Source organism: Megalops cyprinoides, chromosome 5 (assembly GCF_013368585.1).
Source record: "Megalops cyprinoides isolate fMegCyp1 chromosome 5, fMegCyp1.pri, whole genome shotgun sequence".
NCBI lineage: Eukaryota > Metazoa > Chordata > Actinopteri > Elopiformes > Megalopidae > Megalops > Megalops cyprinoides.
Genome location: NC_050587.1, coordinates 25,043,096 through 25,068,761, shown reverse-complemented (window position 1 = coordinate 25,068,761; position 25,666 = coordinate 25,043,096). Strand labels below are relative to the sequence as shown.

At 44.7% G+C, this 25,666-nt stretch overlaps 1 protein-coding gene across 2 annotated transcripts in view; it reads right to left on the bottom strand.

The window, feature by feature from the left end:
- Window positions 1–14,266, bottom strand: part of LOC118778084 (ral guanine nucleotide dissociation stimulator-like) — a 38,364-nt gene extending 24,098 nt beyond the window's left edge. Inside the window, exon 1 of one of the 2 annotated variants that reach the window (XM_036529421.1) lies at window positions 14,223–14,266. In XM_036529421.1, the coding sequence (XP_036385314.1) occupies window positions 14,223–14,264 (42 nt within the window). In that variant the 5' untranslated portion in view covers window positions 14,265–14,266. Of the gene's footprint in view, window positions 1–6,534; window positions 6,730–14,222 lie in introns of those variants that run through there. The other variant, XM_036529420.1, reaches the window with a different exon arrangement.
- Between the last annotated feature and the right edge of the window lie 11,400 nt (window positions 14,267–25,666).

Below are 25,666 nucleotides of genomic sequence, written 5' to 3'. Positions count from 1 at the left end.
ATGTAAGTCATAGGGGAGCCGTGAGTGAGCTGTAGGTGAGCAGTAGGTAAGCAGTAGGTGAGATATGCTGAGTTGAAATGCAAACTGCCATACTGGGTCTTTTCGGAATAGCATATGCAGCCAAAGCAGGTCAGCGGAAACCAGACTTCAGACTGGCAGAGAGAGGGATTGTGAGAGCGTGGGGGTGAGAGAGACAGAGTAATTTTCCAGGCTTTTCCAGTAAGCTTTCTGTTTCTTTCATTCTGCCTGCAGTGCAGGAATCCAAAAAACAACATGATGCTCTACGAGCCGAATATGGACCAAAGGGCAATGGCGGTGGAGTGTGTGGGGACCATGCCCCCTTTCAGAATCTTATGGATTTGCTGTTTTCCCTTCCCTGGTTTAAGCATGCAGGACTTAAGCTGCTTTTTTTGCTGCTCTCATAATGAGATTTCTGTGATGTGAATGAACATATTAGCAAAATCCCGACTGGCGTAAAATCCACACCTCCCTTTTGGAGCTCAGCAGGAGAAGCTGAGGGGAAAGACACGATAACACAATAAGGGCCGAGCCAGCGCAACGCACACTGATACAGTCAGATCCTATCAGCAGCTGCAGCACTTGCTGCCACAACATCAGCTCTGCCCCCATTCCCCGCATCTTTCTCATTCTCTTTCTGTCTTCATCGCTATCACTCCCTCGCTCTCCTCTTTCACTCTCTCTCTCGTCTCTCAGTTTCCCTCTCCTCTTTCATTCTCTTTTCTCTCCCCCCTAGAAGGATTCAGGGATTCAAAGTACTCAAATTGGCTTTATTAGCATGACGGGACTTACCCAATGATGCAAAAGCATTCTGGGACATGAAAGACCAAAACATTTTAATTTCATTCCTTTTATATTTATGCTGGCCCGTCTTATTATTTCCAAACAAAACGGGGCTGCATAAATATAAAAATGAAATAAGAATGAATACATTTCAAAAAGAACACTCTGTCTTTCACCCTCTCCCTCTCTCTTATCCTTTGTTTTTCTCTCACTAAGAGGTAACAGCAGAATGAAAACAGCAGCCACAAAAGCACCTCTGTCTCTGGTCCAGCCGCCCGGCTGCCGTTTCAGGCTCTCATTTCAAAGCTGATCTAGTGAACCTATAACCCAGCCAAAGCCTCCTCTCTGACCAGAGCCTATGACCCAGACCAAACCAAAGCCTCTTCTAGTGACCACAGTCTATAACTCAGCCAAACCCTACACCACCAGAGGAGCCTTAGGTAAAGAGTTATATTAAGGACACAGAAACACAGAAGAAACACCTCATGAATATTCTAAAGGGAGTCTAGTGTTATATAATCATTTCTGTGCTATTATTTTACAAATGACTCAAAATCCTCCACTTCCTTCTCTTATTGGACTGTATAAAGGTTTTTCTTGAATTGACATTCATAGCAAATCTGTTTGATCCATATTAGCCTGTTACGGTACAATAGCAGCTAAATATACTCAACAGAACAGTAAGCCCATGCCCCCTGACCCAAACCCAGAACCATACAATGATAGAACCTATTTCTCATCAGCTGGCAGCAGCAACATCAAAATCTCAAGTTCACTCATGATCCTGCCGGTATGGCAGAGATATACAACTTTGCAGAATGAGAGTCTGTGACTTGCACTAAATTCAACCTGTTAACAGTCTTTATAAAACAGCACTTCCACACAGCAGCGAAATTTCATTACAGCCTATGATTAACGGTAGCAAGGATTTGAGAGGGGATGCCTAGTATGTGACACCACCCGCAAAAAAGAAACAACCAGACAGCCTTGCTTTGACCACCTGCACCTCATACCATAACTGAATCTCTCAGAGCATAGAAAGAGAGAGAGAGAAAGAAAGGATTAGAAAAGGGTGACAGCAAGAAAGAGAGCAGAAAAGAGAAAAAGACAAAGAGAGAGGAGAAAAGAAGAACTGAAGAAAGACAGAGGAGATAGATAGGCAGACACAATATTGCTGGTTCCCTACAGAGAGCAACAAATTCCCCCTACCCCCTCCTTTTCCATTTGCTGCCATCTGCAGCACATGTTCATCGGAACATTTGATCTGTGTAAGCTGGGGTCGATGTCTCAGGAAGAGAAAATCCTGAAACCGGAGGCGCGATCGATCCGTCTGCATGGGGGGTGGGGGGAACATCATCTGTTCCCTGTGTCCCTCCTGAGACAAATGCCCGCCGGGCCTTTCTGAAAATGAGCCAAACGACAAGCCACTTGCCCCAGCTCACCCATCTGGGAAAGGAGAGGCTGTGACCCTACTCCTGCTCACTTCACTAACGTACCCAAAACAAAGAACATTTCGACATCTCAATGAAGCTCTTCATGTTCCATAAAGTACTTTTTCAGGGAACACTAGAGCAGTAAGTGGACTCTATCTTTGCATTTTCATCTCTTTTTTGTCCTACACCCACCACACAACAGCAGATGTGCTTTTTTATTAATTTGGGAGATGAATATCGCTACTGAATAGTCTTCCACACCTAGAGAGTACTGTGTATCATGGGAGTCCTCCACAGAGGACAATAAAATCAAATGCAGGTGGGGAGTGGGTCAAAAAGTAGGGGCGGGGCAAGGAGGGAGGGTGGTAGTTTTACAGTATAAAATAAAATATAGCTTTAATAAATAAACTGGCCAGAATAGTGCTAAATATTGGACACAAGCTACTACTGATATCTTAATACACAATAAGCAACACCCATAAAGACAAGTGTGCTTTGTAACATGTATAACAGTACATTTCTAACATCATGTGCTTTACATTAAACTTTTAGGGAAATACAGAAATACAAACACATTTCAATATTTATGATATATGATACACTTTTACAAACGTTTGAAATGTACATTCTTTTACCTCATATACTTCCTAGATACTTTCCTTTCCTGTTAATTGCTGAATGAACTCCTATGAACACTGAACACAGAAGCATTTTCAAGAGAACAATTGAACCAGAATGTTGACATCACTGCACATTCTAGAACTGTCTGCACCACGAGTACATATGAGCCCAGTATACAGAGTGGGCTGGGAGCCCTTGAGTGAGAAAGGAGATTAGTCTTAATTAGCTAATTGGATTATGGGAGAGAGGATTAGATTTAGGAGGAGAGAGACACTGGGCTCCTCTCTCAGGGCTCATGATGAACATGCAGGAGACACGCTGTCTTTCACTAAACAGCAGCCTCCCCAGCGCCTCGCTTCACAGAAACATGTCATTAATATCGAAAATGAACCGTAACCGAGCCACAAAAAGTCAGCTTGTTCTGCTTTCTGCTGTCATCTGAGGTCAAATTTACCAGCCTTCACTATCAGAAGCTCTAGGATTTTCACAGATGATTTACAACCAGACAATCATGGAGTTCTCTATATTTGTGTTCAGCATCACTGTCCCTTCCAGGAAATAGTTTTCTTACCTGAGTGATTTACATCCCTTACAAGTGACACAGTGACACAGTACCATTTACTTAGTTGGACATCTGCCCCAACAATTCAAGCCAAGTGTCTCAAGGTTAAGAACACAGGAATGGAACCCAGAGCCTCATGGTTTCAAGTTGAATCCCAAAAGAAATACTCCACAAACCTGCACTAAGACACTTAGGCAGTACGTGAAAGTGTTCTTATGCAACACACCAGCACACACAACACTGTAAACACAAAACATCAGTGAGGTAATTGGTAACCAATCACAGACCATCACAGAGCGGCAAAAAAGAAGCCCGCCTGACGCTCCTTATCAGTCACTCCCTTGTCTCACGGCAGGGTCTTACATAAGAGGCCCACAGTTGTTAACGCACTCATTACTTTATTGGCAGTAATTGATCTCTGTGTGACTCCAGAGACAGAATCCAGGATTTCTCTCCTACTGTGGAGATGGAGCCAGGCTGGCTCCACATGATTTTTAAATGAAATGACAGATTTATGTTTTATTTTTACTTTGATTTAACGAGGAAAGTCAACTAAGAGATCATTTCTCTTTTTCAGCGATGACTTGGGGAAACAGGGCAAGTAGAAATGCACTGTGTGGGGGGGGGGGGGGGGGGGGGTGATTAGGGTGTCAAATTGGGCTTTACCATCTCATCTGAAAGATAGGACCTCCTACAACACAGTGTCCTCGTTGCTGCACTAAGGCATTTGACATCCAGAGACAAACAGGAGCAACATGCAGTTTAGATTTTTGGGGAAAAGTCACCCTTGGACTGGAGTGTGACACCATGTGTTGCAGTTGCAACACAGAAAATGCAGTGGAAAAGCATTCACGCTGTACCAGGCCAGCCAGCTTTGGCTCCAGCCTGTGCTAGCCTATTTCCATCTCTACAGCAGGAAAGGGGTATAATGAGCCAGACTGTCTCCAGCTCTGTGGCAGAAAAGGGGTCAAATGAGCCAGACCGGTTCCAGCTCTGTAGTGGAAAGAGGATATGGAAGATAGAACATACACTCTCTCACACCATGGGGCTACAGTGCAAAACCAGACCCAGGAAACCTTGTGCTTGAAATACCTGCGCTTAAAAGCTGACACCGGGGAGCTGTAGGGTTCAATCCCTCAGTCAAATTGTACACAGACAAATATGTACAAATATGCACCTTGCGCTTCTTTTCCTTACTGCTTTGTATAATGCTTGGGAATAATGTCTCTGCTGTAAACCCACGTGCTGTGCAGGGGGGTTGACTCCTACGTGAAACTGCTTCAAAGCACAGAAACTGTGCATGAAGCTTCAACTACAAAAACCAATATCAGCTAGCATCTTATTCTGTAGGGTTTAAAGAGAGGAAGCAGCTGAAGAATCTATCAAACCCTACAGCGTGTGTGGCTAAGAAACAAAGTAATACCAACACTTGGTACTGAGAGCATATGAGAGCAAATCAGCGACACCATCTTCCTGCTCTAGAGTCTGTGAAAGACTGACTGGATTTGTAGGGGGAAGGAGGGGACTAGGCCACTAGAGGCAATGCGTCAGCACAGTCCAGAGTATTTTAGGAGTCTCCAGACATCCAACTGCAACAGTAGAACTGGAGGATAACCTGAGCCTTCATGTTCCAAATCCTGACCAACTTCCCAATCACATTCACTCAGGGTTACTGTGTCACAGATTACAACATGTAACCCAACACTCTCTCCCTCCTCCCAACACAGCAGGAGTGAGTGGGCTTTGCAGTCAAGAACAAATCAGCACATGTGATTATAGACTACACTGCAGCATTAGTATGTAAAGCAGAGACTTCATTTAATTACTACTGAGTCACTGCTGCCTACACACACTTACCCACACATACAGTCTTACACACACAAACACACACACACACATACACAAATCCTCAAGCAAACATAGACCCTCACTTGCATGTACACATACAGTACATGCTCTCGGACGCAGCCATGGACATATACACACTCACACACATACAACCACACACCCATGAAAATCAGGCCCACACACCCACAAATGTATGCATACTCACACACAAACACATATGCACACATTAATCCACACATGCACACATACATATACACTCATACTTACATGAACACACACACAGGCACACACACAGGCACACTAACACACAGATACATAAGCACTCACTCACTCTGGAGACCCCAAACAGAGAGGGACATGAAGGCGTAAAGACCTGATCAGTGGCCCGAGAGTCTCTACAGTAAATGGTTGCATGATTCAATTACAGATATATGGCTCTCTTGAACACCCACCTACAAGTGGCAATGCCATGCTGATTGCATATGGTTCCCACTGCTGCAGGAGACAAGCACACAGTGTGAAAAGCAGCACCAAGGTGAGACTCCCATGCAGAGGCAGCTGTATGGTCACCATGTCTAACCATCTATTTCTGGATTTACTGCATGCCACCGCCTTACTTCTTAACACTTCCTCAGTCTTCTTCATCTCGATATCCACTCATGTTAGCGGTGTTCACTGCACACTGCGTAGGTACAACATTAGGACTGAAAGCTGAGCTGATGTTTTACTTTTGAGTGTCCCAGAACCCGAATCAATCGCATGTTGCATTAGGGATCACTGCTAAATAACTAATGGTCATTTACAGAACATATAAACCAAAATTATCTATGTATATATGTCAAAAATCTCAAAATACGGGTCATATATTGCTATGGTCTCTCTCGTGCGAATAAATCTATACCTACGTCAGAATGACTTTTACATGCAAAAAGTATTGGCACAGAATAAAATTGTAATATAAGTCGTTTTAAAGCCTGTCTCAGAGCAGTTCGATTTTACAGAGAAACAGCTGGCCTATTGTAACTTAAGTCAGAAAAAACGTTCGATAGTCAGCTCGCTGCATCCACAATCATTGACCCCAAAACATGGCCACTGTCAAATTAAAAATACTGTACAACCAAGCAAGCAGCAAAATAACAAAAAGAAACTGTATGTTTTACAACTCTTTGACCATAATAGCAAACATGAACATATTGCATTGATACACCTCATTTACTGTGGCGAAAAGCTGGACTTGCCACCAACACCGCACGGAAACACTGCGCCTACCTCCAGCTGCGGGAGGTCCGGGTCCAGCTGCGTGACGCTGTGAAGGACCACCGGGCTGCTCGTGTCCGCGGCGACCTCCAGCTTCACCCCATCCCAGATGCTGCGTATCCGCCAGACGCTCGCGTCAAACAGCACATCGGTGGAGCCAGATTTGACGCTCTGCGCGTCGGACTGCATTCCCATCAGGAAAACCATTGATGCCGACGAGGAATTTACAGTCGCGGCACAACGTAAAACAAACACTACCGGTGCATGCTCTGAGTAATTATGACAGGCTTAGCATCCAGATCGGTCCCTTTCCTTTTGCACAAGGGTTGGCGTTCACAAAGACATACCTAGCGGCAAGAAATCGCCGTGCTGGAAACGCTGTACACGAGCCCGTCCAGACACCCTTCGCACACTGTAGCATCTGTATGCCTTCGCTGTGCGGAGCGAGCCCTTACCCCGCCCCCTATTAACATAACCCCGCCCCTCGTTAAGAACCATGATGTCACCTTCACGCCAACGCCAAGGGAAATAAAAATTCCACCATAGAACCTCCGAGCACATAGCAAAAGCGCGGGTTAAATCATAATTCGAAATTCCAAAACGCCGAACCCATTTATGAATTATAATCCAGTGAGGCGTGTAAAATGTGGATTTCGCTGAGAGCTAAACGGGTTTTTTTTAGGCTATGGTGAGAAATTAAATTGGTATCAGCGCCGGGTTATTTCTGTTTCCATCTCTGGTTGTATGAGTAGGGGAGAGTCGGGACGAAAGTAACACTTTCGACAGCGCCCTAATGCGATGCGTGCCTGTGTGTTACAACTTCGTCACATAAAGATCACATGCTTATATGAACTATCACTCACTAATAATAACGACAGACTGATAACTTGTAGCTCTCTTAGTATTCATAGTTACCATCAATAACCGGTTTGTCACGGTTTGCCACAGTTGAAAACAACACTAAAGATTTTTTTGGATGAGATATTTAAAGACAGACTGCTTCATCAATCAGTCTCTCTCTCTCTCTGCCTCCCCCTCACTCCCTCCCTCCCTCTCTCTCTCTTTCTCTCTCGTTCTCTCTCTCTCTCTCTCTCTCTCTCTCTCTTTCTCTGCCTCTTTGTCCCCCCCCCTCTCTGTCTCTCCCTCTTCTCTCCTCCACAACACTTGGCCGCCCCAGTCTTCACATCTGTTCTGCATTGTCTGAGGGCTGAGCTGCCCTTCTCATTGCCTGCAAATTCAGAAGGCTGTTTCAGGGAAGCAGAGCAATACCTTGAGAAAATAAGAGGGTTCCGACAAGCAAAGAGTTTAGGTTTGTGTGTATGTGTGTGTGTGTCTTCTGCCAAGAGAGACTTACAGTAGTACAACACTCAGTCAAAAGCATCCCCGTTATCCGATGAGATTAGTAGACTGAGCCCCAAGGTCAAACGGAGTTCCCTCTGTTTACACCACATCTCCTCGCAACAGCATCTACCTTAAACATGCATGTTTTTCTCAAGTGTTGAACACTTTCAATGCAGAAACTCTGCTTACAGGACTCACCCATGAACATCTGTCAAACAGGCCTCACTTTCACATTGCTGCACGCAGCTAACAAGCCCCAAAAGCCAGAGGAGACCTGAGGGGACCCCCAATTTGATGTGCATTCAACACAGGACAGGGGTTGAAAAAGCTACATAATGAGGTGGTTATTCTCACATATAAAGACAGAACAAATGCTTGGCTCAGATTTCAAGGCACAAGCTTTCTAAACATTTACAATCCCTCCTGGAGATGGCACCATGCTGGGCAGGGCCATGCAGCAACACAAAGCTAAACAAACGCTGTGATTGGCTTAGATCCTTGGTACTGTACAGCTGCTTATCTGTTCAAAACATGCAGAGATGGAAAAAAATACAGAAACTGATTTTGGTTGTATGAAAAAAAAACCTTTGGAGAGAGAGAAAATAAACAAAAGCAGATATTAGACAAACCAACCATGACAGTCAAGGCCAAAGGTCCCCCAGGAGGTGGAAAAACCCTGGATATCTGTCCAAAACAAACAAAAAACTCCCTCATTTGTAATCACAGCACCTGTCTGACAGCAGTGCATTGTGGGAGCCAGGACTGCAGTGGACATTTTCCTGTAACCCCTATCCTGTTGAGGACACGCTCGTTATGTAACTCTTAGCAAGGGTGTTTATGGGAGCGCAGCAAAGCTGGGTCAGCCCTCCATGCAGGCTATTATGAGATATTATTAGAGATGAACTTGTTATCCTCTCTCAGTGTTGAACGCAGGTGAGGTCAATGGGATTGAAACAAAAGCCATCCTTACATTTTTCCATCAGCCTTCGGCTGCTTATGATCTCACACAGTCATGTAATGCGGCCAAGCCAGACAGGGTCGTTAGCGAGGCTGCGCTAATTAGTCCAGACACTCAGAAGCTCAGTCATGGGCTCTTCAGTGAAAGGCGCCCAGCTGTTTGGCTGTTTCATGCCCCTCCCTTCCTATGTTATCTGCTTCTACGCTCAGCCCCCTTGCTGTGCTCAACAATGCTGATGACAATAAAGGTACTATTCACGATTAATTTACCAGTCAGTGCATGACTGCTAATTGCCAGGATGTCCTACAGAACCCATTCGAAACATATGAGTATTCTGCAAGACAGCAGAAAACTGTACATGCTTTAGAGGGACACACGCTTGCCTTTTTAGACTCTCTGACAGAATAAGGGATTCATGGACGGAGAAACTCAGAAGCAAAAATAACACCATCCAAATTTCAGGCTTCATTTTGTGAACGAAAATGTACAAATGTGATTTTGATCTCACAGAAAAGCATTATCTTTCTCCAGAAAAAAAATGTCACTTTGTAGTTTGTTGCTATTTGACTCCACGAGTCAAATGGCTGTTTATACATTTTTTTTTCATCATATCTATGATTTCTTTATATTAAGCAGATAACCTCACCTAAGAAGCCTTGTGGCTGTGATTTGTAAGTAATCCATTTATACAGCTGGATATTTACAGAATCAATCCCTTTCTACATTCACAGTATAGTCAAAACCAGGATTCAAACCTGCAAACTTCAATTACATCCCAAGTTTGCTAACCACCACCCTGCTCTGTAGTCAAGTTATGCTCATACATTAAATTTAAGGCACCACAGTGGGGTTACTGTTTGTAGCACTATCTTTGGAGTTTTTGACACAGTTGCATAGATACACATTGTCCCTTTAGTCCTTTTAAATATTTTCACAGGACTGTAATATTCTCTTAAGAGTGCTGCCTATGAATGTACCTAGGGAACAGGAAAATGATCATATTAGCTCATCCATTTCCAATTATTTCCCCTAATCCAACCCCCACACCAGCAGATCCCCCCACCTCAGAGTGGTGACAGAGAGGGTGTTAGAGATGATGAGGCTGCCATGCCCAGGAATCTGCTGATTGGCTGTCCGTGTTGCATAAATCAGATGCAAGAGTGGGAGTAATGAATAAAAGCAAGGCGTCTACGTCTCGGCTGCGTCTGACACATCAGTGTGATTTACCTCTCTCTGAGGCGCCTGACCTCATACGGGCCTAAACACACACACATACACCCCCATGCAAAAGTGCTGACATACACTCACATTCACACTCATACACACACGCACACTGAAGTGTTGACATACACGTACACACACCCAAGTGCTGACATAGCTCTCTCTCACACACACACACGTACGCTCAAGTGCTCGCATATGTACCACCACTTGCACAGTCACACACACGCATGCTCAAGAACTCATACACCCACACACACACAGACAGGCACTCACACAAGCTCATGCACACATGCTGAAACACACAAAGAAACACAAACGCAACTATCCAGACAGACTCATAAAGTATGATAATAAACAATAAACAGACAATAATTAACATACTGTCTCCCACTCTCTCTCCCACAATCAGTAGCAGCTCCAAACCCTAAAGGAGACCAGCTGGATATTGCATGGGTGTGGGTGTGGGCCAGTAACATCAGTATTCCGACACACAGGCTACAGGGCTCCACCAATGCATATGACACTCAATACAATCAAATGATTTATCCCAGCTGCACTCTGAGGATGCCCTAAGAACAGTGAATTAATCTGTTTCTCAAGAGCTGTCCAATCACCACTGAGGCCTGGCCCTTAAGTCCAATCAGAAATGAGGCATAGCCCACTGTACACATTTTAAAGGAAGTGGCGTCTATCAGACTTGGTGGAGCTAGTCAAAAGAGTCGAGAAATGTGAAAAACAAGCTTACACAAAGCAGCAACAAAGTGAATGACACAGAATTCATAAGGAGCCCTCTTCACAGACTGGTGAAATGAGGTGTGTGTGTGGGACACACACACAGCTCTGAGTGGGATCTGTCTCACCCACATGCACAGGTCAAATCTCCACCTGAGGAGGGGGGCTGGCAAAGCCCGGGGGAGGGGGCCCTTATCTACGGCCTCTTATCTGCAGAAGACTGCCAGGATCAGAGGTTCTGTGTCCTCAGGGGGTCATGAATGAGCAAGTCTGGCAGACCGGCCATAGGAGGTTTTATGACAGAACCCAGAGGTGTTCCATGGCGTGGGAGCATTGGAAGAATCAGGGAGGTCTTCCAAATGTGAGCAGTGCTTAATAAACTTTGGCATCACTGGCACCTGTGGCAGTTCATTCATGATGACTGCCATTTTTGTACTGTCCATTGTAGAATGGTACAATGAATAAACACGCCATTTCAGGGTGGGCGCATAGGTTGGTCCTCGGGTGCAGTCGAAACTGGTGAGCAACGAGGTGGAAACCAAGTCAAGCTGAGTGACAGGGAGACGCAACAGGAAGAAAGCATTGCGGCTCTACATCATCTGAATGTCTTCAGCAAATATTCAGCTGTATAAATTAATATGCTGTATTAATTAATGTTTCTGTCCTACAACCTTGGGGTGTATGCAAAGTAAATAACCAGTGCTATCCTTAGTGTTTCATTAAAGTAAGGTGATAGCAGGGTATGTTGACAGCCACAGCCCAGAATAGTTTGTAGCAACAGTCCAATCAGCAATGACGTGCATCCCATTTGTCCAATCTGCAGTGAGGCCCAGCCAACCTGTCCAATCTGTAATGAGGCCTACTCTATTTACACAATCAGCAGCCAAGTGAGGCCCATTTGACACTTTTTATAGGAAAATAATTAGTGTCAGACTCGGTGGAGCTGGTCAAAAGAGTCAAGAAATGTGAAAAACAACCTTGCACAAAGCTGCCACAAAACCCTCACACTGCACTGCATGACACAGGATTTATCATGAACCCTCTTCATAGACTGGTGATATGAGGTGTGTGTGGGTGCACCTAGAGCCCACTCACAGCCAGACCTTTATGTGTGTGGACTGAGGAAATCATGGTGGTATGTGAACCATGTGGATAAGGGAACCAACCACACACACACACACACACACACACACACACACACACACACACACACACACACTTGTTTACAAGTGAGATCAGTGCACTCTCCTTTCTGTAGTCACGGTCACTGCACACTTTGACCACGAGGGGGGGCTGCCTCAGGACCGCAGGTGTGGAGATTTTGCTTACTCACAATAATCTTAAGACCTCATTAGCACACATGAACAAACCACTGAATGAGTACATTAAGCCCTCTCACCTGTTCATTTGTGAAACACTTCATTACTCATACATCTTACTGTCAGAGTATGCAACAGATGACAGTAAAACCCCTACATAATCTTAGAGCTTAACTATGACCAACACAGTATGCTGAAACTCCTCTCCTTATTTCCCTTGTCTTACACAAAGAGAGAGAAAAAACACACCACTGCAAATACACTAATACAGGATTCAATACTTTACTAGAAACAAGCTGTTTTAGATGTGAGCCTCTGTTCCTCTGGTGATAATGCCTGAGATGAGGGACTCCCCAGGACCAGAGACGAAGGAGACAGGCAGTCTTGTCAGGGGCTGGAGTTCAGACTACTCCTACCTTTAGGGGGCAGTGTTCAGGAGAGACTGTTTTTCAAACATTTCTATTAACAATGCTGAACACCATGGCTTATCAGACAGAGATGTGACGTATAGCTATGTCACCATGAACAGTAATACCAGACCTGGGAAACAAACCTGCAACCTCTCAGTCATGAGCATGGTCAGTTAACCAGTACAGCTCACCCCCACCCTACTTGTTTTCACTAGGCATGAAATTAAGCTAAGGGTGAGATACTCACAGAATGATTTACCTCATTGGACGGTATGGCATATTAAGAAAAAAAAACTGTTTTGCCTGAGCCGTGGGAATAGAGGGACCTTTTGAAGGCATTGGCCATTGGGAGCATTTAAACCTTCAGAGAGCTCTTCCATCACACCTCGTTTCTGTCAGAAAAGACAGAGTCATTAGGGAATCTCTCTGTGAGCTGCCGTCTCTGCATGTTCACCAGGGCGTCTCCCAGGAAAGTGTGTGAGCTCCGGAGGCATTTACGACAGCCCCGTTATTTTCGGGAAGCAGTGAAGTGCGCACCCCTCACAGAGGGGCTGGCTCCCTGCCCTCTGTGTTAAAATGCTCTCAGCGCCAACAGGAAAAAAACAAGCCCATTACAGAGGGACAGCTCTCACACATTCACAATAACCAGGTCCACTCAAGAGACCACTACAGCCTGCGGCAAATAGTCAGAAAAGCATCAGACTTCCATCTTTCGGATGAGATGGTAAGCAGACATCCTGAGTCACTCTGGTTACCAAAGATCCTATGGCACTCACAGCAAACAGAAGGGGGTTCCCCACTGTCCTGAATGAATTCCCTATCTGGCTGTCTGAGTCTGACCATCCTATGACCACCAGTCTAACTGGCTAAATAATTCCTTCCGTCTACACCATAGCTGGTGTGTGATGAGTGCTCTGGTGCAAAATAGCTGATGTGCATCACCCAAATGGGTGCCACACGTTGGAGGTGGTTGAGGAGATTCACCCTTCATTTCACAGAAAAACACTTAATTCCCCAAAAGGTGCTATATAAATACAATCTGCTATTAATATTATTTATTGTCGCCATACTACCTCCTGCCTGTAGGGGACCAACACATGCACAAACACACACATACACACACACACACTAACAGACACACACACAAAACATTCCAGATGTGAGAACTCACACACGCACACACTCACTCACAACCAATGGTGGGCAGGACACAGCATGCCTTTACTTTACCATTGCACAACACACAAACTCCGGAGAGAGAGAGACTGTTGCTTCATTATAGTCTGACTAAGCACTGGGCAAGCAAAACAGCTGAACTATAAAGCTGTATATAAAAACACAAACACAAACTCACACACGCACATACTTGTCCTGGTACATAATCATTAACACACATATGCACAAATAGACTGGGAACAAACTAACTCACCTTCACCCATTCTAAAATCTGCCTGCCCTTTTCTCTGCCCATCAGACAGAAATGTCAAAGAGATTCAGGTGAGGCACATACAGACAAGACAGACTCAGGTGAGCCAGAGAGACAAAGGAGTGACTCAGAAGAGACACATACGGATGGCACAGTCTCAGGTAAGACACATACAAGCAGAAAGACTCAGAGAGACACATTCAGAAAAGATTTAGGGAGAGACATACAATCAGAAAAGACTCAGGTGAAACAGAGACATGACGGACTGAGATGAGGGTGGGTTTTCCTACCAGGTCCTCCAGCACAGAGACTGGGTAGTCCACCATGCACATCTTCACTGGGTGGGCCAGGGCTTTGTGGAGACTGAAGAGTGACTTAGTCTCCATGCTTCCTGCCAGACCCTGAAGAGCACCGGAGATCCGGGTGCTCCAGCTCCTCAGCCTAACAGCCGCTGCATGAAGAGTTTGTTTAATGGCAGGAAGTCAGGGTGTAGAGCCGCCGCTGCTGCTGCTGAACAGGAGGGAACGTGCTGCTCTTAGGACTTAGGACAACCCCGATTCCAACCTTACACTTCCTCTGTCTCTCTTTCTCTTTCTCTCTCTCTCATTCTCTGTTTTTCCTCTTGCTCTCTTTCGCTCCCTGTTTTCTAAAGTGTCACGAGAGAGAGAGGAGTGTTTTGAGCAGCTGCCTCCTCCCACTCTCCCCTTCTCCTACACACAGTATGATCCTTAAGCATGCCACTGCACGCCAGCATCATATACCATCCCACCACACACAAACACACACACACAGCCACAGGTAGAGACACACACACGTGCACAAGCACCCACACACACACACACACACACAGCCACAGGTAGAGACACACACACGTGCACAAGCACCAACACACACACACACACACACACACACAGCCACAGGTAGAGACACACACACGTGCACAAGCACACATACACACACAGCCACAGGTAGAGACACACACATGTGCACAAGCACATACACACACACACACACACACACAAGCACAGGTGGACACACACACTACAGTCAATGAACTAACAGCTATAGCTCAAGTACAAAGGAAGTCAAAGAATTCACATTATTCCCTCTGTTACTGTGCTCCCCCCCCCCCTCTCCCTTCCTCTCTCTTTCTTACCCTCACATCTCTCTGGTTTTCTCTCTGCAGTCAGTGCCTGGAGTGTCCTGGACTGCACAAGCCAAGTGTAAAGATTGATCACTGTGCTGACATCATAAATGTGTGCATATATTGACATGTAAAGCAATATGTGTAACTTATGGACTATACCATTCCAAGTGTGATGCTAACACATACCACACACATGCAAGCAAACCTCCACATACTCAAAAGTGAAAAATCTAATGTGGAGGAATTACCTCACACTGTTTACATTACATTTATCTGCTAAGGAGACTCCTTCATGCCAGGTCCCCTCTGCTCCAACAGGGTCTGGAGCACAGAAACACTCCCACTACAATGATTAAGAACAAAGCCACAGTCTAATGCATTCAAGAGCCAGTTGGCCATATTAGATAGAACCTTGGTTCAGATTTTAATGTAATTATTTATCTGGCTGGATTCTACACATCACACCATCACTCATTCCCTATAGGCCCCATCCAGGACTGTGATGGACAGGAGAGTTTAACACAAACAAATCTAAAAATGTTGACCCATCTAACTGGTAGCATTAACATTATTAGACACCCTTATCCACAACCACTTACACAGATATCACATATTATCCTGGATATTTACTGAGATCATTCAGGTTAAACTTCTTGCTCAAGAATACAGCTGCAGTGCCCAAAGTGAATCTTTTATCATCTCTCTCTCTTTTGATGTATGGCTAAGCGCAAAAAATAACACCTGTCTACTTCAATGAGCAAGCCTACAAGCAACGATTCAACAATGACTGCAGTTGCCCTACCGAACAATCAAACCTACGATCCACCATAACAGGATGTACCAGAATGTTCCATTTTATTATTATACTGGAATGCTCCAATGATTGTTTGTCACTACTCACCTGAAGGTTGCATGTTTGCATACATGAACCCCCTGGGATTTCTTGGTCATGTTTCGGTTGGATGGCTGTTCTCCTCAGATCTGAGTCATCTATGTGAACTTGGCTCCGTGCCATCTGATTTGCCGATCGTTACCCCGACACCCGTAGCCTTGAGAGAGTGCGGGTGCAAGAGTCTGAGTATTTTCATCACCAGGCACAACTGGCCTCAGGTTCGCTTTCTCCCTGCGCTTCCCAGAGTTCATCTGCAAGTCAAATCCAGCACTTGCTTCCCGCATTTAGCCGCCGACTGCTGCTCCGCTACAGAGCTGACATGAGTGATTCAAATTACTCTTCATCCACCTGTGTCTCATTTAGCTCTGCATTCATTCGCACCACCATGTAAGAGTACGTTAGCTCACTCAAACGTGTATGAAAACATATCCTATAAATAGAGTTGCCGCGCTTCACAGAATTCCGTGCTACACAAGGGTAGAATGCTATCACTGATAACATTATTTGCATGCTCATATACTGTATGTCTACCACTTGCCTACAGCATGTCATCAGAGTGGATGAGGTAGATGAGTGATGCAAGCAAGGAAATACAAAGGGCAGAGCCTAGTATACATACAGGACAGAAAGAGAGAGAAAAAGAGAAGAAGACAGAGGAATAGCCTTTTCCTCTAGGATCCACCTCATTCAGCACAGACAGCATATGGCATTCTCCCTGGGGAAAACCAGGCAGCAGTGATGGGAGAAACCTTTTCACAAGACCTAATCACAGCCAAAATCCATGGGGTGCCCATCTTTTTTCTGTCGTTTTCTTTATCGTAAATATTTCCAGTATTGCACACCCATTGTGTCTGAAATGCACTGCAGTGAGTGTGTGCAATCTTATTGTCCGTTATTGTCACACATGATTATGTTGATGGGGTTTTGGGGTTGCAAAACTGAAGGATGAATTAAGACCCGGGTCCTAAGCTACAGAGAAGGCAGAGAGAGAGAGTGTGGGAGAGAGAGAAAGAGACAGAGAGGCAGGGAGGCAGAGAGAGAAGAAAGAAAGTGGGAGTGAGAGAGAGAGGGAGGAGGAGGGAGAAAGCGAGTGAGGGAGGGAGGGAGGGAGTGAGGGAGGGATGGAGAGAGCACTCAGCCCTCTGCTGTGCATGCTAGCTGGAGAGCATCTCTGGTGTTTGGGATGAAATATGGCAGGAAGCAGAGACGACATCAGGGCTGTGCATCCAGCGATAACTCAGCTCCGCTTCCTGGAAGTCATGTGACACCCCGCCTGGGACAAGCAATACACACACACACGCTTACACAAACGCCTGGCAAAGACACACACACTCTTTCTCTCACACATGAAACACATATTCACATACTTATCGCATGCTTTCTCTCTTACATACATGCATGTACACACACCCTCACACAGATACACATTCCAAAAACACACACACAGGGAAAAACACATATGGACACACACACATACACACAGACAGACACAAACACTTACATGTTACAGAACACTATGTAACATACAGGTATTCTGTATCCTTTCCCACTCAGATATGGACCACCGCCCACACACACAAAGCCAGAGATCTATCACAGAGGTAACGTGGGCGAGATTAACATTCATATTCAAAGAAATATATAACAAAATATTTATGAAAAACTAAGCTTATCAGCATGCCTGAATGCACACAGAGAAGACTAGCCTTGCTTATCCACCACAAGTCAAACATATGCATGTGTGAGTGTGTGTGTGTGAGTGTGTGTGTGTGTGTGGTAATTTGAGTGAGGAGAGGATTCACATACAGTGGAGCAGGTGAACTGGAGGGTGGAAAGAGCAGCAGCAGACTTGGGCTGCCATGCCACACACCCCTCCTGTGTTTACCCCACACCACCCAGCCAGCCAGGAAATCACTTTGTGTCCACCAACATCCGAACAGGAAATAAATAAATTTCGGAAGCAAAAAGTAACCTCCCCACGTCCATCCTCACCTCTGCTCAGGAAGGGCAGACCCCCAGACTCATGGATTCAACAAGGAGAGTGTCACTCTAACTCTGACTCTTTGGACACAGCACATTCATTACACCGTGTCCATCAGCCAAATCATTCAGTTGAAACAAATTAAAGCTGTGATCCAGAACCATCCTTTGATTAAGGGCATGAGAAATGACCTGCACAACAGCGTCAGACACACCAGAGACGTCATTGCAGTTTATAGTGATATTTATTTGCTGAGCAGATGTGAATTACATAACTGGGGTAGGTTTAAGGACCTTGCTCAAGGGTACTGAATACCAACAGTTCCGCACACAGGGTTTGAATGAAATCTCCAATACGCACAAACCAAGCATATAATGATTCATAGAGCATTTTTTCCATTGCTACTGGTGCCATTAAGGGATCAGGGAGCCATCTCATGAAAACCTCTCACTGCTTTATCTCCACACCCCACCCACCACCTTTTCCTGGCTGCTGCCATGGTAATCGCACCCCAAAAACCCTGATACTCCCTGCCCCCCATAGGGTTCTGCCTTGTGTGAAAAGGCCATGACTGCTCTAGCTTCTGTTGCCATCAGGGGGCTGCTGTGACATTCAACAGCAAATAAGTCTGCAGGACCTGAGTAACAGTACATTCTGTCTTTTCAGATTTTTATTTCTTTTTGTTTTGGGTGGGTTTGTGTGTGTGTGTGTGTGTGTGTGGGGGGGGGGGGGGGGGGGGGGGGGCTGCATATAGGAGCAAACACAAGTCTGCAGGGTTTCCGTGGCAACCTGCATCCCCAGTGCACGCGCACAGCCTCATCGCCCCATCTGTCTGTCTCTGTGCAGACACTGTGGAGTGACCCTGGACTCATTCCAGGTGGAGACAGAAGACAGAAGGTCAGATCAGATGTGCCTTTGAGAGTGGCTCATAGCGGAGGGAGCCAGGAGACAAAGGAGCACATTAGTCTGAGAAAATGAATATAAATAAACCGGGAATGACTGGCTCTTTAGGAACAAGACGAGTGCTTTGTTAATGATCTTTCAGCTGAGAGAAGCGCAACTGGTGTGAGATATGATGCATGAGAAAGGGTTTGTGTGACCATATATTATGTAAGCACGTGTGTAGATTGTTTGCATGTACTTGTGTATGTCAGTAGATGTCATTATACCAGTGTATGTGTGTGCGTGTGCTTGCATGTGTATGTCAGTACATGTGAGACTGTGTGCGTATGACTGCTGATTAGGCATCTGTCATCATACCCTACAGAAAGCATACCTCCACCACTACAGTATGAAGGCCCCGTAAACCCTACACATTTCAACATGTTTCATTTGACTCCATCCATAATATTTCCCCTCTCCAAATACAAACTGGCAGATGCACAAGGCTGATCATGTAACCTGTAACAAGGCATACTGGTTACTTCCATCAAAATCACTTTAGAATAGCAGCTTCAATACCAAAGAATCTGCAAGCTCAGATTTTTAAGTGTTTCGAGTACACTACTGAAATCTGACAGTGAGAGAGAAGCGAGAAAGAGGGGGAGAGAGAGGGAAGAGAGAGAGGGATGAAAGAGGCCAATACCGATCAAAAAGAGGGAAACCTACACACTCCTCACAAGATAAATATGATTTGGAATGTGGAAACTATTTCTGGTGCACAATGCTCTGACACTTCCTGTCAGAGAGTGATTCCTCACTCCTGCAGGTTGATTCATCAAAGGGGCTCTCTGCTGTCTCCCATAAACCCCTCCCCTTCACTGCTGCATGCACCCACAGCCTTGGACTCCACTCTCAGACCCACAGCAGGAAAACATCTGGGAATGATCACGCACAAACTGGAACAGCAATCTCTCTGCCTTCCTACGAACGACATTGCCACCTGCTGATCGTTGTAAATAATACAGCTTTGGAGCCAACGACTGTGTCCATTGGAAATCCTAAGCAAGTTAGTAAACCCTATTGTATTTACATGGGCAAACTCACTTCGCACCATTTCAGACCATGCAGACTGTACACATTGCACAAAATCCTCACAAATAAGCATACTGCAATGTCTGCCACTGTGCTCATACATGCAGACTGAACAGGCCATCCATTCATAAAGAAGAGTAATGGCAGGGTTCAACAGCTGCCTGAGTGACAGAGCAAGTAAAAACATGTGTCAGGCAAGTAAAACCATCATGTCATTTCAGAGGGTGACTATTCAGAGCAAATTCAGCATTTCAGCTCAGAAAATCTCCAGTTTCTTTTGGGTTCTGTGTGCCTGCCATCAGGTAAGCACATCAGCAGTTGTGTGTGTTTTTGTGTAACAAAGGAAAGAGGCAGGTCACATTGGCTCCTGAGACAATCATATCTTAGTTTTTGGTCATTAACTAGCTACCTGTGATAGTATTAGAGTGCTATAAGGCGAACTGTTTTTTCTGCGTAGTGTGTCTTTCATAGCTGCTTACCAGGTCACCCCCCTGGTCCCTCTTCGCCAGAAAATATTCTGTTCAATGAGAATGGCTTTTACTTTCAAGCTTGCTAAGTTAGTTCAGCTAATACTGAGGTACTGCATGTCTGCATGTCCTTTATTGCTGCAGCACAGTCAGATAGACCTTTGCCTAAATGACCATATATGAACAACAACTTTCACAAGCATTTTTGCCGTTGTGGAAGGAGCAGTACAGCTGGGTTGAAAATGACCCAATGATTCCCGGTACATACTGTACTGTATGAAACAATATCCCTACAAACAACAAGTGAACCCACAAGTCTGGTTCATTCTACTGCTGAACTGAGAATTACAGAAAACAGAACCTAGAAAGATATGACTAATCCCAGCAACACAAGGCTTGCGTTGCAGCAAAAAGCGCAGACAAAACCAGGATAGGTCTAATGAAACTGCATGAGGAGAATAAAAGATACAGCAAACACGCAGGTGATGAAACTTAAGACAACAGTCATTTTTACACATTTAATGGTGCAATTAAAGCATGCCTTAGCCAAGTAGAAATTTAGTTCAGGCAGGTAGACAGTGTGGAGTGGAGTGCAGTGACATGGACACAAGGTCTAGGAAAGAATGGTTCAGGAGCAACAATCATACATATTCATCCAAACCTTTACAAAGTAAAACTGTGGCACATATGAAGCATGAGAATAAACTGGACTAGGTGTAGAAATTAGTCACAAAGTAGCACACAACTTTTAAGATCTTAAAATAAATATAAAATATCAAACAGGTTTCATCTCCAATTTGTATATGTTTAAAACCTACACATTGACCTCTTGTTTGCATTGTACTTCAACATATAATAAAACCATGTTTTATGTCTGAGGTGTTATATTTTGCTATGGATCCCCTTATATTAAAAATGGATTATGGGAATCCATTCTGAGGTTTTTTTTTTTCCCCACCCCTGCAGCTCTGCACTGGACTCCACCCACGCCTGTAAAATTAGTGGACTTTCCAGATTCCCATGCAGCCCTGCTTGGGCCGGCTGCCAGCAATGGCTCTGGTCCAGCAGAGCACCCGTCTGACATGTGGTCATAGCTCTGACCATTGAGTCAGAGTGGGGGAGGGGCTAATTGATAAGGACTGATGGACTGACAGGGCCTAGGATTTGTAGGGGCTGATGGTGGGTTGACTGAAATGTGTTGGGGTTGGCTGAAAAATGGGTTAACGAAGAGTGGAGGGGTTGAATGGTGTGGGAAGGGTCAATTGGCAGGGGAGGGTTTGTGGGTGAGGAGTAGCTGCAATGTGGGAGGGGGCTAGGATCAGAGGGGCAAAATTATGTGGGAAATGATGGGAGGGAGGGGCTAAATGGCAGAGAAGTCTGGAAACCTCAAAGAATAAAACTCAAAATGTAACATCTACTGTACATGGAACCCTGCAACACTTCTAAGAGGACATTCTAAGAGCACAGTTACACTGCAACTTACATGGTTCTCTGTACACCCACACACATGAATACACCCTCTGTTAAACTCAAAACTTAAATCAGGTCAATTAAATACAACAGTCATCAACACACAATTTTGCAACTCCCTGTGAGTTCCAAATTATGATGCCTGATAAGGCAATCATTCTGGTACATTTATTATATTTATTCATTTGGCAGACACTATCATCCCGAGTGACTCATAAGAAGTGCATTCAGTTGGCTTTAGCTGCACAGATTCTGTATCATTAGTGCCTTCCTTGAAATGTAGGGCCTTTGTGTGAACCACTGCCAAAACTGCTTAGGTTAAGTGCTTTAATAGGAGGTAGCAGACACAGGTATATCTGTACTTGCAGCCTCACTCTCTAAGAAACTCAGTCTCCCAGAATGCATATGTAATGCCATCTGGTATACATTAATGCACAGACACACTGACACCTTCCCAGACCGTCATCTTGGAAGAGTGACAGAGAGGACACTCCATGTATCCCATGGCAAAACCTTTCCTCCGAACAACCACACACATAGTTATAGTTCCATATATTGACAGAAAAATATGAAACCTAAGCATACATTTTGGGAGAGTAGAAAGGTTTGGAGTATTTTCGCTTTCCTCCCAAAAAGTGTGCAAATACGTAAGAGATGCCTATTCCAGTTCTGCTTCCATATTCTACCTCCTTTGGTAAGTGGAGTTATGCCACGTAAAAGAATGGGAGATGTTGACTGACAGTAAGTGCCAGGGAAAATCCATTCAGAGATCTCAGAGGGATTATAAATTATATATATTATCTTCGAAGATGCAGTATGAATATGTAACACACAGACGCCCATCTAGGGAAGAGAGTACAGAGGGAGAGAGAGAGCCAGTACAAAGGGAGAGAGAGTGGGAGAGAGAGTACAGAGGGAGAGAGAGAGTACAGATGGAGAGAGAGAGACAGAGAGAGAGAGAGAGAGAGAGAGAGAGAGAGTTCACTGGGTTCATTCGCTGAGGCCTGGAAAAGGGAGAATTAAAACCCCCTCTTTAAAACCGCCAGACATACACAGAGAAAACGCAGTCATCTGGACAGAGGAGAACAGTTGGCAACAAAAAGCACTTGTGTGCATTAAGGTTTCTTCAGCTTATCTGACCACAGAAACATGATGACAACTGATTATTTAGTGCTCATTCATACTGTGCACCATTTAATTATTTTATAATAAATTTTGTAAGGATTGATCACTCAAGACCTTCACCCATTACAACCCTCCACAAAGAAGGCAGGAATTATGCCAGCACCCAATAAATTACGAACATATTGTGATGTTTGGTGTTCTGTCTCAAGATAGAGATATTCTGCGCATGAAGTCTAAGAGACAGACCACTTTCCTTAGTTTCAACCTTTCAACCCTTCCTTCCTTTCAACCCTCATATTTTGTTGATGTGCTAAGACATCTCGTAGGAGTTACTGATGAGTCAGAATCTGGAATGCTGTGTGCACGTTCGTTGCCTTGACGACTTCTCAATGAAATTTCATGACAGACCTGCATTACGCGTCCACTTATCCACTTATTACCCCGGAATGCCAATCAATCAATCACATGTATATTAATACAGCCCTCTAATAAGGGCCTGCAGTTCCCTTCACAGTGTTTATTATGCCAAAAGAATGGAGGTTATAAAAGATACAATATGAAATTGATGGGAAACAAGATTATTAACACAATGAAAACAGAGAACACATCATCCAAAAAATATGCCTTTATGAAACGTACAATGATACAGTGATAAGAAGCATAAAAAGAAGTATAAAATTCCCAATCGCTTCCCTAATGGCAACAAAAGATTAATTTTAAGGCCACACAGGCCTTGCGTCGGGAATCGAAGAATCCAGCTACCCTAAAAAGAAGCTACGATGCAACCAATGGGAACAACAGCAAAGAGGAGGGGCCTGCCTCCCGAGATAGGCAAACAAATGACCACGGTCCCTAAACGTGTGCATACCCAGCCAAACGGAACCCCAACAGGGGTGAATGCTCAGCAGTCAGAGAGAGACAAGCCGGCTTTGTGCCGTAATCACACATGCTGCTCCGGGAGGGGGAGGACGGGATGTAATGGAGTTTATCGAAAAGCACATTCTGCGAGAACTGTAGACACGGAACAAAAGAGCTAAAGCACTCATCTCGCGCCAAGCGGTTACGTAATCATCGAGCCAGATCTTTCGTTGCCCATTTATTATTATTTATTTTTTCCAGGCGCACTCCCATGTCCAGGATGCACACTAACTTTAGAGGTTTTACTTTATACACTACCCATTTATTGTGCTGGCTAGTCAGCGAAGAAAGCTGTTCATATCCAGCGTGACTAGATTCAAACCTGCAGCCCTCTGATTGAAAGTTCAGTTCCCCTACTCCACACCTGCTCCACCTCATGACAAACGATTCTTGTTGAGTTTCCCCTGTGCTGGCATATGTATGAGTGGGTGGGGTCAGTGCACCCTCCTGTCTGTCATGAGAGAAATGCTACAAGAGCTTCTCCTTTGCATGGTACACTGAGCACCGAAAGGAGATTATTACACCCTTCATGCATGCACGCTTTAAAAATAATTACATACATATATTTTAAATATGAATCAAGTTTGTCTGTACTCACTTTGGTTATGAACTGATCTTTCAAGGCGCATTGCGATACGCACTAGTGACTTTGACAGTTGTGTAAGCCTTACATCTCCTCGTTAGTCAGAGAGGTGACATGGGCGTCGTTGCTGAGAAGACATACGCTGTTGAATGTCAAGCCTAATGAAATTTAAGGGGGAAAATTTATATTAAAAAAAAAGGATCCAAGAGGCCCTACATACCACCAGAAGAACATCTTCATGCCTCTGGGATAATTCAGCCCACCGAGCATGCTATTCAGCCTGCAACGCAATAAACATCCACATGGATAAAGAGACGGTACTGTTGTAAAAAATTATGCTATTTCAGCTGTCCTGAAAGAGGGTGTTTACTAAGCAAAAAATAACAACAGTAATAATGAGAATAATATCCCGATGTAGCTAACCGACCAACACAGATCACCCTGTCTGCAGTGCATGTTACACACTGTACTGTATTACATGCAGTTTTGTGCATGTGAGATATATAATACCAATGCACTATTCTTCAGACCAACACACTGCAGATTTTGGACACAAACAAGAATGCAATCTCCATAGCCTCACACCTTACAAGTAATAATTATTCACAAGCAGATAACAACGATCATAACACTGTTGTCTGATACTATGAATACTAATAATACTATGAATGAATCATATTATATTATGTAGCTAACCTGCCAACGCAGCTCCTTCTATGTGGAACACTAGGTTCCATATTTCTGTAAACAGCCTTTTTGCAGGAGTCTGAATTTTGTGTGTGTGAGGTGCATACCGTGACAATGCCCTATTCTGCCGATCAAAATCATACAGACCTCAGCCAGTTATATGTACTTTCCCAGCACTTCAAGACTACAAAGGAGAAACCCACCTGGCGTGGATTACTGAACCCTATGGAGTTCAGACCAAAATGGTGCCCCTTCCATTGACAAAAAAGCAGAGAATGAGCACCATCACCCCACTGCTGCAGCTCTGCCCAGAGGATAGGCTGTGAGGGGAGATACCCAGCGCCTATCTGGTTTTGACAGTCCCTCTTCTGCGTGCCGATATGTGCTTGTGCGGTAATAGTGATGCACAAGCTCAGTCCATTGGATGTGAATAGGGAAGGAGGGGGGAGGGAGATAAAGTGAAATAGAAAAAGGAGGCATCCCCATCTTG